This window comes from Phyllostomus hastatus, unplaced genomic scaffold (assembly GCF_019186645.2).
Source record: "Phyllostomus hastatus isolate PE091 unplaced genomic scaffold, TTU_PhHast_1.1 phas_scaffold_1674, whole genome shotgun sequence".
NCBI lineage: Eukaryota > Metazoa > Chordata > Mammalia > Chiroptera > Phyllostomidae > Phyllostomus > Phyllostomus hastatus.
In genome coordinates this window covers 20443346-20458740 of record NW_025334011.1, presented here as the reverse complement: position 1 = coordinate 20458740, position 15395 = coordinate 20443346, and the positions used below count along the sequence as shown (strand labels likewise).

General features: G+C 38.0%; 1 protein-coding gene across 8 annotated transcripts in view; it reads left to right on the top strand.

Moving 5' to 3' along the window:
- Positions 1-15395, top strand: part of CACNB2 (calcium voltage-gated channel auxiliary subunit beta 2) — a 329859-nt gene that overhangs the window by 130410 nt on the left and 184054 nt on the right. Inside the window, exon 1 of one of the 8 annotated variants that reach the window (XM_045857657.1) lies at positions 3156-3618. The exons of the other annotated variants lie outside the window; for them this stretch is intronic. Within the exon in view, the coding sequence (XP_045713613.1) occupies positions 3538-3618 (81 nt within the window). The 5' untranslated portion in view covers positions 3156-3537. Of the gene's footprint in view, positions 1-3155; positions 3619-15395 lie in introns of those variants that run through there. 8 annotated transcript variants of the gene reach the window in all.

Here is a 15395-nt window from a genome sequence, read left to right as displayed (position 1 = left end):
TTGGCTATTGGAAGTAATGCTACTGTGAATATTGGGGCTATAACAAATTAAAAAGCTTCTGCACGACTAAAGAAAATACCAGCAAAATGAAAAGGGAACCAGCCGCATGGGAAAATATATTTGCCAAAGATACCTCAGACAAGGATTTGATCTCCAAAATACATCAAGAACTCACATAACTCCACACCAGGAAGACAATAGTCTATTTAAAAAATGGGCAAAGGACCTGAACAGACACTTCTCTGAGGAGAATATACAGAGTGCCCAGAGACATATAAAAGGATGCTCAGCATCACTAGCCATCAGAGAGATGCAAATTAAAACCACATTGCTGCTTTGATTATTGTTGATATATAGCATAATTTGAAGTCAGGGAGTGTGATACCTCTTGCTTTGTTCTACTTTCTTAGGACTGCTTTGGCTATTTGGGGTCTTTTTGGTTTTCATACAAATTTGATGATTTTTTTGTTTTATTTCTTTAAAAAATTACATTGGGATTTTGATGGGGATTACATTAAATATGTATATTGCTCTTGGTAATATGAACATTTTAACTATGTTGATTCTTCTACTCTATGAACATGGAATATCTTTCCATTTCATTGTGTTTTTTTAATCTCTTTAATAATGCTTTGTAATTTTTAGTATATAGGTTCTTCACATCCTTTGTTAAGTTTATTTTGAGACATTTTATTCTTTTTGTTACAATTGCAAAAGGAATTTTTTTCTCATTTCTTTTTCTGAAATTTCATTGTTAGTATATAGGAATGTGGTGGATTTTCATACATGGATTTTTGTATCCTGCAACTTTGCTGTATGTATTTATTGTTTCTAATAGTTGTGTGTGTGTGTGTGTGTGAAGTCTTTAGGATTTTTATGTAAATAATTATGTCATCTGCAAAAAGTGACAGTTTTATATCTTCCCTCCCAATTTGGATGCCTTTTATTTCTGTCTCTTGCCTCTGCTCTGGCTGGGACTTCCAGAACTGTGTTGAAGAAGACCCATGAGAGTCTTCCTCATGGGCATCCATGTCTTGCTTCTGATTTTAAAGGAAAAGCTTTCAGTCTTTCACCACTGAGAATGACATTAACTGTGAGTTTGTCCTATACGGCCTTTATTATGTTGCGGTACTTTCGTGGTATAGCTATTCTATTGAGTGTTTCCATCATTGATGGATGTTGCTTGATCTGTTTTTATTTGTATTATACTGAAGAAATTTTTAACAGAAAATTATATTCAACAAACTGTTTTAAAATTCATAATGAAATTGCACCTGATTAACCAATGACAGTTATTGAGCAAGCATGAGTAAGTCCTATATTCCCCAAAGAAATAAGCACATAGGAGAATGAGCCATGTCCTTAAGGGGCCTGTAGTGTAATGAAGCAGACAAGGTTTCTCTCTCTCTCTCTCTCTCACACACACACACACACACACACACACACACACGATGCTCACCATAAAGGACAAATTCATTTTACATATTTTTATCTCAACTTCTGTGTCTATTTAAATGTTTCTTCTCATTTTGAACTTATTGAAAATTCAGTTTATATCTATAATTTAAATTATAACATCATGTTTTCTTTTAATTTAATATTGCTAAATACTGCCTCTATCAAAATCATACAAAATCATTTGAAATCAACCTCATGAAATTGTGGTTGTTTTGACTAAGAAAGATTTTTGAAAAGGTAAGATACTACATAGAGCTTTTCAATTAATGTTAGCTATTATTAACTATATCTGCTGAATGTATAGCCAAAATCATTAGTCATTCAGACCCTTTGCCAGCAATACTGATACTTTTGTGGTTAACTGTGTAGACCTCCCCCTTTAGTGTTAAATACTTTACAAAAATTTATTCCTAAATGTTTCTTTTAAGGAGCCCTGCTACATTGTTATTTTTAAAATAAGCATGAACCATAATGCCAGAAAATTTTAGACACTTAATGAAAACATATGGTCCTTAGAATATATATACATATATATATATACATACATATATATGTGTATATATATGTATATATATATTCTTTTAGTTGGGAAAAACCCTCAAAAATATCCTGGTGGTACCATTTGGTTTCAATGAAAGAAGGGACTAAAAAACATTGCCTTGGTGAATACCTCTAAATCTTAATTTTTTTCCTCTTTAACATATTGATATTAATACCTACTTCCAAGAGCGCTTGAGCTTGAGTATATGTAAGTTCCCTTATGTTGTTCCTGGTATATAATAGATGCTCAACAAAAGTGACTGCCAGTTCCCAGCTCCTTCTGTAGCCTCCCATGACCTCAGTTCCTTGGTAAAATTGGATACCCTTCTGGGGAAAAAAAATACAGTGAAATGGAAAAATGCCATGTATTTCTTCTATAATTTAACTTTAAATCTGAAAAAAAGAACAATGGAATTTTTTAAAAAGTAGAAAATGAAATAGATGGTTCCTTCCCCTCTGTTTGTATATAAGCAGTTTCAAGAGGCCAGGTTTTCTCTTGTTAGAATATTCCCTCTGGCAGAACCTTCTAGAAAGCTTCAGTCTGGTGAAGAGAAGGACACCAGGCTTTCCACTCCATGGTGTAGCCTGCCTAGAGAGAAGGCCGAGTTCAGCCTGTATAATCCGATTTCATCAACTCACACTAATCACTACTGATAGTAGCAGAATTTAGCCTGGATCTGCTTAGTTAATCTAGATTGACAGGAGGTAAAAGAATCGGGATACAAGGACTCAAAAACAAAGGAAAGAGAGTGAATTCTGATTTCCAGCTGTGCTCTTCCATCTGGGGCATCTAATTTGCTCCCCTCTGGGGCTTCTATTTTTCTTACCATATAAACAAAGGTGACTGGTTGTTAGGAGACTAGACTCGCATGGAGCACTCCCATCAACAACAGGTGCCCTGTGACTCCCCGGATCTGCAGAGAGAGCAATACCTCCGGTGTGAGGCTGCGCAGAAGGTACTTCCAGGTACGCATTGTACCTGAGACTATGTATTATTTATTGAAACTGATCTCTGCATTCTCTTTATCCTCTGGGCAGCCCTGGAGTTGGGTGCCTCCTAAGATGGATGCCAGCAGCTAACCCACGAGGCTCCTCAAAGCTACTGTCTTTCACTCTTTTTCTTACCAAAAAAAAAAAAAGAAGAAGAAAGAAAAAAAATTGCAAGCTACCACTACCAAGCTTTTTATTAAAGCTTGGAGAGTAATTGGGAATGGGAGTGTAGCAACCAAAAGAGGGATTCCTCTGTGATTTTTGGATGTTTCCACATGGATTAAGTTTTGGATTTTTTAAGGAAATACTCCACTCTGGATTTTACAGATCTATAAAAGATACACAGGTTACAGCTTCTGCCTCTGTTCACTGACTGATTATCATAGTAATCTGTTATGTGTGTGTTCGCATGCTTAGTACTGAGAAGAAAAATGGGTTATCTGAAGGTTATCTTCACTGTTACTTATGATATCTGTGACTGGCAAATGAGGGAACTTTTTGCATTTGGGTAACAAAGACATTTGGAATAGATACTCCACTGGATTGTCCATGTTGGCACAACTGTTGTTGGCCACCTCAGTACTGCATGTTGCCATGCCAAAATCTCCTAAGGGCAAAAATGTCTCCTGGGTAAGTAGATGGTGATTTTCTATCTCTTAAAAATATTATTTAAGCAGAAACATGTAATTTGAGAACCTAAAAGCACCTAGGGATTTCATGTTAGTAGAGACATTTGGGAGAACTTCAGAAAGCATTGCCTTAGAAAAGCAGATAAATATTTTTATATGTGCTAGAAATCCTTTGGCAGAAGTATGGTGGTGTGCTTTCTAAAATGTGAACTGTAAGACATGGAAACTGTAAATTTGTTCTGCCATTATTAAGTTGCTTCATATCTGTAAAGCAGAATTTAAGACACATTAATACAAAGTCATGGTTATGATTGTAAGATGTTTTTAACTGCAGAACTTTGGTATTCAATAAAAATAGTATAGATTTTTTTGGTGTATTATGTAAAATTTCAAGGCTAGGATGAGCAGAATTTTTATTTGGGGATATTGTCTGTATGTTCCTTGGTTTTTAGAAACAAGATAGCAATGATATCTCTCAATGTTACATGTCTAATTAATTTATGCTCATAGTGTCCATGTATAGTGCAGTCTAACATTCCAAGAATAACAATGCCATGCTAACCCTAATCAAATTTGACTCTTTAGTGTTGTTTCAAGTTAGTTTTCTACCAAGAACAGAAATATTAGTTTGAGCTCAAAATGATGAGAGCAATCTGTAAACACTTAAAGAAACAAGTGTTTTAGCTCCCTGCAATCAAGTTCAGTAAGCTTAGTACATTAAAATTAATAGGTAAATGGAGTCCCTTCTACCCTCCATCTAAAGTTGAGTCTCTAACACTAATGTTTTAGCCAGCACCCACATCTGTAACCCAACGGTACTAATCACAGTACTTTTTTTTAGGCTACAATTATGGTTTTCCTAAGTTAGCAGGAAAAATGTGTCCATATTTTCTGTCCAGAAGTAATTTTTACTTCCTTAATTTGAAATTCATGAGTTAGGTTATTCTTACTTTATGTGAAATGTCACAATATTTATCTGAAGATGATGACTGTGAATTTTTCTGTTATAGATAAGTTATCCTTTATAGTACTAAATTAAGAGATGCATCTTAGTTTAAGCACGATTCTCAGAATTAGTTCCAAAAAATTGAAAAAAAATTTTGTTATTCATTATTAAAAATTAATATATTTTAATCTCAATATTATTGCTATTATTGATTTTTCATCACCTCCTAGAAAAGAGACCCTTGGCCTCGACAGTGAGTTTCTTCCCTCCCTGTGTGGATGGCTCCACGGCAGCTAATTCAGATGCCCAGTGGGAGTCTGCCACTTTCTCCCAGTACATAAACACTGAAGGAAGGAGTAGGTTCAAAAGTATATGCCCTCCTTCATCTAATTAATCCTCCTAAAAGATTAAATCTTCTAAAGCAGTGCCTGCCTAATGGAGTGTTTCTGCCAGGAAGGCAAAACTTGAAACAATTCCTTACAAGCTTCAACTACCATTGGATTTGGTTTACTTCAGACTCCATTTTTCTCATTTTAAAAAAATATTTTGCTATTCTAATACTTTTTGTTCATTCTAATACTTTAAAGGTCAAGTCGTTGGCTAAAAATTTAGAACCAGTTATTTTAACAGAGTCAGAATGCTTGTATTTTCTTAGGTTAATTTTTTTTCTATGTATTCCATTTTCTTACAAATGTCTCTATACCTGAGTTTGTCAAAAGCAATGTTTATGAGTTTAATTATTGTTGCATTACAGGGAAAACATTAATTTGGTTGGTGTATGCTGTGGAATGAGTTAATAAAAATGTTCATTAATATTTTTAAATGCCTTATTTTGAATATAGGGTATAGGGAAACACTTTTAAATGCTGATTATCACTTCAGTTTTAATCAGTTGTGGTTGTTTTACATATTGAATGACATTTCTCTGACTTCTCTGTGTGGAGCAAAACATATCTGGTGTTCTAATTTCTATTTAAACATTCATTTAGATTTTGTTAAAAAATGATCCATCTCATCTCAAACCACATAGTGAATCTCACAAGTTGAGAGAGGAGTTTTTATATCTCTCTATCCCTGCTTCTTCTAAAGTATTTCTTAGACATACTTTGCCCAATGTGATAAACATAAATGTATATTGCTGAACATCATAAGCTCAGAGTGAAATACCACCTATATTTTCCTGGTGCAACTATGGCACATCTATGGGAGTGGGGTATTTGGGCAACTGCTCAAACCACTCCTGAGGGGTTTTGTGACTGAAATGAATAAGAGGAGAGTAACTACCTATTCCTCTAGATGAGGTGAAGATTCATCTTGCTATAAGGATTCAACAATCATTCAACAAGTGTTTATTGAGTGCTTCTTCTATGATATTCTTGGCACTGAGGAAACGTCAGGGAATAAGATGCTTGAAAATCCCCATCCTCACAGAACTCACATTGTAGTGGAGGGAGACAGACAAAAAGCAAATAGTATTTCAGCTAGTGAATAAAATGAAGGAGTGATGGGGTTAGGAAGTGCCTGGAATTGAGAGGAGGTGTTGCAAATTATTTGGTCAAGCCATGTGAGCAAAGACCTGAAGAAGGTAACAGACTCAGCCATGGCGAAATGTAAGAATCAAGAACATCCCCATGTAAAGGAATGTTCAGGTGCCAAGTCTTAAGGGAGAAGTGTGACTACAGTGTGTGAGGAATGGCAAGAAGGCCAGGGTGGCTGGACTATAATAACATTCTTGGAATTTCCTTAAGTTTCTTGTCTTTGCGTATTGTTGGTCCTTTTTTTTCATTGGGGATTCCAAGGCACACCCAATCCCTTTCTCTAGTCAAATCTCCAGAGAATGGCAGCTTGTAGAGGAGTTGTCATAGGGCAGCATGCACTAGCAGGTGCCAACTAAGGTTGCAGACAGCAGGAGGGAGCTGGAGAGAACTAGTCATCATGACATATTTGTGCTTTGCAAACGGCCCCGCAAGGGTTGAGAAATTTATTTTCAATGTTGTTGAAGTGGTGTTACAATGTGCATAATGCTGTTTTTTGAAGTAACAGAAATTAGAATAAAATTTAAATTAATCTTAAAAATAGTTTTGAGAAAGAGGGTTTGGGAGTGAGGATCCAGATTTATGGAACAGAGTTCTTCGAACAGTAATTTTTACTTTTTGTTAGAATAGATTAAATACACAATATGAAACTTCATTTTGGAATTTCTATACAAGAGTTGCCAAAAGTAGGTTTACAGTTATTCATATGGAAAATAATACAATAATTAGTAAATAATAATACAATAATAAACTCTGTGTTTCACGTTCTTACCACTGTAGGTCTACTTTTGTCCACCCCGTATATTTGCCTATAAAAACCTCTTCCAGAAGTGTGGTTTTGAAACATAGTCCTGAGGGCATTTGTTCATGAAAGCTGTTTGTCTGTAAGTGTGAAGTCTGTAAATGTGACCTCATCCCAGAATGACCTACTTTATTGAAAAGTCACTTTGCCCGGAAATATAAGATGAACAGATCCCACTTGGGAACCTGTAGCTGTGCAAACTCCCTTGCTGTTCTTTTAATTCTCAACCTCTGAAGTCAGTCATAGAGAACTTTCTGGTATTTCAAATTTATGGATATATATTTTTTCACACATATATATGTGTGTATATATACACATATATAAATTGTTATTTGTATACAGTACGTTTTATTAGCTGCTTTCCATTTTTTAAATTAGGAACTATAATCTCTGGCCAGGTGTCTTAGTTCATGTATCATCCCAATACACCAAAGTTGGACACACACAAGAATCTACCGTATTTTTGCTGTGTATAATGTGCACCCAGGTTTTTGTGCACATTATATGGGATTATTATGTGCATTATTATACCTATGGCATATAATCATTATACCCATGTATAATACACATCCTTGTTTTTCCCTCAAAAATTTGGGCAAAAAGTACGCAAATATAAGATGGAAAAATGTAGTAAATACATGGAACAACAGATAGATGTTTTTCTCTTTCTCTCACTGTCTCGCTCTCCCCTTCCTCTCTCTGTCTCTCTCTCTCAAATCAATTAAAAAAACTAAGAACATTTTAGAAAATGAAGGGAAGCTATAAAGAACATGAGTGCATATATTTTACATAACACAGAGTGCTAGAGATTAAGAACTCAGAACTCTGGAGTCTGCTTACTTGAAAGAGATGCTCCTATTAAATCATTCAGTGTATGCATATTGCTATATTATAAAATAAATATTACTAGAATTGGCTAAAAGACTAACATGAAAATTACACATACTCTGTGTAGGATGGGATGCTTGACATGCACATGAAGGAGAGAGGTGTCCTCCAGGGAGAAATCCGGCACCTTTCCTTGGTCACATGACTTTATGTTTCATCTCATTTCCATATAGATGTCTCTTTCAAATTGTCAGGAATCCCTATTCTTCTTGTTTTCCTTTTTAACCTCTCTGATCACTTAAATATGTGTCAGTCTTGATGGATCTAAAACTGAATGATTCCAGTTATGACTTTGTCAGAGATTTACCTCCTGTTGGTTTTGCTGGTCTTTCCATCTACATGACTAGTCTTTTAAACAACAAGTTTCTGAAAATGTTCACTTTCATATTTTCCTTTCTATGCTCTAAACATACACCACCAATGCCAGCAGAATTTTCCTGGCATTATTTACTCTCCTCTCTTTACCTGTTGGGATACATTAGAACATTTACTAAGCTTATTTCAAACACCTGTGCAGGTTTTCATTTTTTTTCAACTTTACTTACAATTGACAGGAAATCAGAGTGTGTCTGGTGGTTCAGATAAATGCTTTACTTATGCTCACAGCTGCTAAGATTCTTCCAGAAACTTACACATTGAGAGTTTTTTCTTCTTCCACTAAATATTTTTTCACTAAATAAATGGACTGTCTCTGGATTGGGAAACCTGAGAAATTGTACAGGTGGCTCTAGTGCATATGGATGTGGGGTGTTTTATAGAGCTATCTGTAAAGCATTAAGTAGTATCTACTTGTATGAAGACTTCCATTGTTATTTTTAAATTTTTATGTATTTTTTATTCTCTAAACTTTACCTTTTGATTCCTTTCACCACCAATCTGTTTTTAATTTAATTTTTAATTGTGCTTAATATTAAAATATGAGCCTTTTAAAAACAATCATAGTTCTACCTTACAGGGTATTCAGACATTTAAAATGGAGTAAATCATCCTTCTTTGTCTCCAGACTAACTCTTTCCCACTGCCTTCCTGTTTCCCATTTCTGTTCCTGGTGACTCTTACTCTCCTGGTCCAACACTGTGACAATGTATCTTAATGAAGAAAATACAAACCTTAGAGACAGATCCTGGGTTTAAATCCAGTAGCTGTGTGCCCTTAGGCAAAATTTTAACCTCTGAGGCTGAGTTCATGCATCTGTAAGAAGGGATGGGAAACTTTTCCTGCTGTGGTGTTCCAGAAACAGTGCATGTCCAGTGCTTATCAGAGCACTAGCTCCCCAATAAATTTGTTAGATTCCCATTCAATCCCTCTAGTCTGCCCCTTCCTGCCTGGCCCCATTGCTCTAGCACTGATTCAGGGTTTTGTGGTCCTGTGTCCAACTAGACTGTGTAGGGAGCACTAACTTCCCAACTTTTCTCTCTCCAATACCTTTCAAACACTTCCACTCTTCAAAAAGTTCTTTTAGCCCCAGATTTTCATCAGTTTTTTGACAGATCAAATCCTTACAGATTCCTCACCATCCACAAATAAAGTTAAATTAAACATTCCCAAACCCAACTGATTTCTTGCACAGACTAGACAGGAGGGGCCCAGTCAGAAGCAGACAGAGCCGGAGTGCCCTCTGCTCCACCGTGGCTGGCTACTTTCCGTTGGTCTGAGCCCTCGTCTTGGACAAGATGAACTTTGCAGCCCATGAAACTGCTCTTCCAGTTCTCTGTGACACATCTCTGGGTTTCACAGAGCCAGTGTCCGAGGGCGAGGGAGAGAGGCAACTCCAATGGAGGTGCACTGTCGCTGCCTGTAGATACTTCCCAAGGGGCAGTCAGGTTTCCCCTTGGGGCTGTTACCTCTGCCTGGGTGCTCCCAGGTCTGAAGGTCATACACTGAAAGGTGACGAAATACAGATAAAGGAGGGTGAAGAAAATCATATAATGGTCTGCAGGTCACTAGGTGTCTTCCGCTTTCCTCTTTGGGTGAAGGTAAAAGAGAGAGAATGAGTGCTCAAGCAGGTGCATGAAAGACGTGTCTTAAAATCTAAACATCAAAGCATTGTATCCTGACTGAACAAGAAGTGTGGCATTTCAGGGAGAAGGTGCTGATCTATATCATGGCTCATTTTAGAGGCCATCTTGAAGCCTTCAGAGCTCAGGACTGGGGAGGCCAATTGTGACTTGTTCCCGAAAATCAAGAGGTAGTATAATTTGCAACAAGTTACCATATCAGAATTGTTCAGAGGGACCTGAGTCCATGCTCAGTTTGGGGATTTAGTTCTGAGGGCCCTGACCTTACTGCAGGCTGGTGATAGTGAGAGCCCCATCAGTGTTAGCTGCCTGGGTCAGTTGGTCAGCACACCTGTCAAGGAAAATGTGCCACACCCTGTGATTACGTGGCCTGGAGAAAAGGGCAGGTATGGCAGCCCTCTTTTGCACATAGAAGGTGAGGCCCAGGTAATGAGGATGGGCTGGCTCCTCCCACTCTGAGAAAAACCACTGTGTGGGCTGTCATGGAGGGACCCCTTTGAGCAATTAGGAGAAGACAAGTTTAGGGATGCTATTTTTGGAGGCAAGATTGGAGAGATTCCAGGGTGAGCAATTTCAAGTTAAGTTGCTAAATAAATGTTAACGCTGTTTCAGGGATTCATTCATACTGGGTCCCCAAAAGTCCTTTTACAATTCCTGTTGCCCACCACAGTTATTTATAGTGTCTTCTTTCATTCTCAAAGGGGCTCTGGTTGGGCAATAAATTACATGGTTACTTTCATTGTTACAACAGCGTATGAATGGATGATGAAGTGAAGAGGAGTGAGGAGGAGGAGGACTGGGAAGGTATGAGCTCTCCACAGAAGAGGCTTTGCTGCTAAAACTCTGAAGTCCAGAGGTGGGAGGGCGTGTGAACAAGCCTGTGGACCAATCTGGCATTAGGCAGGAACACGCCAACCTTGTGACTTTGGTGAAGTGAATCAGTCCCTTTGAGATCACTTTCTTTACAAAACAGAGATCATTGTACAAGAACACCTCCTTTCCTTTGCTTCACAGATTGTACCTTGTTTTGTTGTTGTTGTTGTTGTTGTTGTTGTTTTACAAATAAAGGTTTGTGGCAACCCAGCGTCAAGCAAGTCTACTGGTGCCATTTCCCGACAGGCTCAGATAATGGTTCACATTTTTTAGCAATGAGGTATTTTTTAACTAAGGTATGCACATTATTTTCGTAGACATGATGCTGTTGTATGCTTAATAGGCTACAATATAGTGTAAACATAACTTCTATATGCACTGGAAAACTGAAAAATGTGTGTGCCTTACTTTCTTATGATATTTGCTTTATCATGATGGTCTGGAACTGAACCTGGAATATCTCCAAGGTTTGCCTGTACTCACCTCACATGGTAGTCGTGAAAATTAACCATAAAAATGCAAGGAATTGGAGACGAGATGTCAAAGAAAGAAGAGGGCAAAGATTTTACCTGGCCACACTACTCAAAATAGGGCACATCTGCTGCCCATCTAGATTTCTCAGCCTGGCCTTGCAGAGCGTCCCCAGCCAGTCTCATTGTAAGTAGTTTTGGGCCCAGCCTGAACCATTTCCCTAGATGGAACCTCTACCTTTCTGAACACATGAGGTGCATTCACACCCTTTACCGCTGCTCCCACTGCTTAGCTACCAAATTGACTCCTGCAGTTGAAATTTAATTGCCCCTTCTAAGCCATATTCAAAACTAAGCCTTATCGGTAAAGGTCATGTGACCATTAGAATTATTCTCACCACGTATGTAGGTGTAGCCCTTGAGCAAAGTAAATTTGCATTATGTCATTAAGACTGACAGAACAGACTACAATATATGTCAAAATTCTAGGTGTTCAATATGCCTTTGATAATTAACACATTTAAATGTAATCTAAACCTGTTTTTATCATCAATAATGATGCAATGACTTCCTTAAAAAATTAACAGGATATTCAAAGTATTCTGGGGAAGAAAGAAAGACAGGATTTTCTTCTAAGAACCAGTGCTAATCCAAGAAAATGAGACAATAGTGAGGAAAGGGCACTGTTTTAACTTTCATTCCACCAAAAAATTAAGGTGGGTTGGAAACTATTAAAATGCAGAGGAAGTTCCCACTCCTTTCAGAAGGGAGACGAGTGGATTCGGGAGTGCAAACATAGCGGTGTTCCTCTCCGCTGGAAGCTTGGGGTTTTCATCCTGGCACACTTTGTTCATCCTTAGCTCTTAAATTTGTAATCATTATGCACTCCCCAGGTTCCACCAGGAGAGTGAAATGAGCTGATTTAGCTCTGTCTGGTAGCATGAAGGGAAGCACCTGAAGGTGGACGACAAGGTTCTTCCTCTGCTGGCCTGGTTAAACTAGTTCCACCAAGTAAACGCATTGAGCCTCCTCCTGTTGGGTAGGAGGGATGTGAATATCTCCCATTTCCTGGGGCTCAAGAAAATAACCCAAGTTACACCTGGTATTTAAATTAGCTTAGCTTTAAGAAAGGCTGGGTGTAAAAATGTTACCAGCATAACAAAGCAGAAGGGAGAAATAGCATTGTCATACAATTCTCAAAATTACCAGCATCCATCCTCCCAGCCTGACGGGGCAGAAATCAAAATGGAATCATTCTCAGGAAAATGAAAGTGTTGACCGGTCTCTGAGAGATTGTCACAGTGATGCCTGGGGCCTACAGAGCAGCAGGCTGGGTAGTTTGGTGTGACTTTGGTACTGCAGTGTCTGAGCTGCCTGCAGATCTGAACAGCAGCAGAAGCAGCAGCAGAGATAGCACATATTTTTAAATGTGAATGACAGGTATGCTGGAGACTTTTCTAGACTTGCAGGCAGATTGCAGCCTTGTGCCATCTGGACTAACCAGATACAGCCTAGTCTCCTGATATACCAGAGGATTACACCTGTCAGCAGGTGTCCTTTAACCCCTGAAGGTTCCCAGGGGTCTCTGGGTCATAGTCCCATGGCTGAACTTCCACTGAAGGAAGTCAAGTAAGGACTTTGTTGGCCACTGGTGTGACCTCTGGAGATAAAGGAAAACAGAGTTTATTTTTGTTTTTGTTTTTCCCTAAAGGCTATGCTGGTGTACAGACAGGAAAGCAGGGATGTGAGAAATGTTTGAGAGAGGGAGGAAAAAAAATAAGAGCACATCTCACTGCCACGTGTCTCAAGTGACACACTCGCTTTTCTTTGTAGGAGCAGTAATGAAGCCTTAGGAGTGGTGGCAGCTCCCTGAAGCTGCTTCACGTTCTGCCACTTTCTCAATAACCTTGTTAAAACCCTGCGGGAATGGCCGGGTGGTGCCTGCTGAGGCATCTGTAAGGGTGTGCATCCAGCTCTGCCCTCGGCTTCTGTAGGAGAGTCTGACGTGATCAAACATGAAAGTGTTCGTATTTTATTAAAATGAGATTGAAATGCACTCCATTTCCACACAAACCACCTGTGTTTTTAAACACGGAACTGCAAGTCATTGTGGCAGGGGACAAATACATGCCTCAATATTCACTGGACAAATGTATTTCCTCAAATGAGGAAATGAACTATCCCTATCTAAGATAGTAGAGTGTAACAAAAGATATTAAATACATTGGTTTCAAATATTGGGTTGAGAGGATTTTGTTCCCCCAAATTTTCAGGTGAAGGATAAGTCTATGCTCATTTCACTCAATTTTTTTTCAGTGTAACCTAAACCTGTTCATATCTATATTCAGCAAAACTGCCATGGTTGCCTGGCAACAAGGCTTCGTGGGCTAGCAAGGCACCAAAGCAAGAAATCAAATGCAGCTAACAAAACCTTGATTTATGCTGCCACTAGACAGAAAATTCATTCTCCCTGTGTTCTGTATGGATTTTTCTTTTCAAAGCATAAGTAAATCTTTCAAAATGTTAGCTCAGTGCTATTAAGAGTTTTAAAATTATGGTGTATTAGGTTACATTTCAAGGTAATTGAATAAGTATGAGGGAGGAATGTCTCACTGCTCTCCCTTAATTAAAACAACGGTAGCTCCTTTCCTTATAGGCCACCTTGGACTTTCACTCTTTTTATCTTCTCTGCAGAAATATGTACACATTATTCTTGAAATAGAATAGCATGGAAATTGAAGAATTAACATTGAGAAACATAGGTTTAGGCTTAATTACTTCCACACAAGTATTTTTGTATTGTCTGCATGGGAATAAAAAGAAGAATAAATTAAAATGACTTTTCTTATGCAGATACTTCTACCTTTTGTTATCTACTTTCTTCTATTCTCGCCTGTGGAAACTTTATCGCCTCTAATATTAAGAGAAAAGAATGCCCTTGGATTAAAGTAAATCAGTGACATCTGCTTCGTGGACAATATATGCAATGTTATTGGAGCATAATTTGAAATGTAAAACTTAGGTTATCTGTTGTTTTATTATCTCACTTATTTCTTAGTTCAGATTTTATTAAGTTCAATATCCTGATCAAAAGTAAACTAAAGGACTCAAGTCCTCTTTGAAATAAGATTGGGGAGTGATATAAAACAAATAACCGGGCTATCGAAGTAAGGATGTAGGTCAGTCTGACAAGAATGAGAATAAGGGAGTGACAGAACTAACTTGGTAATATCTGTGGTAACTGGTACAAATCCTCAACACCTGCCATGAACATACCTTTAGGTTCCTACATAACAGAGGAGACCAGCCTTTTATTATTACTTTGTTGTCAAACAGTCACATATTATCCATTTGATATTCTTTTTTATCTTTATTTCATAGTTGGTATGAATTATGGCTTTTCAAGTAAACTGGAAGTTCAGATTTTATGTAAATCTCCTGTAATTTGTAAGTGTTGATTTCAATAGAAACGAATAAAGTCCATATGTTAAAGGTTAAACAAAATGTACCTGGAAGCCTGGGATATGCTTGTGGTTGTCATTTGTGACTCCTGAGGAAGGGGCAGAAGAGAAGAGGGTTGATGAAGGAGTTCTCACCTGTGAAAGGCTGCAAATAAAAGTGAGGAACAATCAGGGAGTCACGGGAAGTGGAATCCTGCTTGGCACCCTTGTAACCGAGGGTGGGGAGGATTTCAGGAAGAGGAGGCACGGTACCCACTGGGTTAAAAGTGATATCAGTGAAAGGGCATTTGTGATCTGAGAAGAGAAATTTCAATGGGTTGGCAGCAGTCAAGCACACATGCAATAAGTTATACAGAAGGTGCAGGCATGAAAGTGGAAACTACGGCCTACATTTTCCAGGAGGAAGTTAGGCCACAGTCACTGGAGGGGAAGTAAGTTGAGGGAAGACAGAGTACAAATTTCTGGAGCAGTGGGAGGAGATGGGACCAAGTACAGAGTCTAGGGTTAACCTTTGAAAAAATTAAGAATTTAAATGGAAGTAGAATACATAAATGAATATATAAGTTTTAATGTGTGGTTAATGACATGAATTTTGAGTAAATTCCACATTGGTTGGCATGCTTTGTTTGGAGTAGAGGTGAGGTAGGTCCTTGGAACAGGAGGAGGGCAGGGCGAGACAGAAGGAAGAATGGCTGGGAAGATCTTTGATAAAATAATTGCAAGCACTATGGAAAGCCATGGCACAACTGGAAAAAGTGATCTGCATTGAAATTCTCCAGCAATTG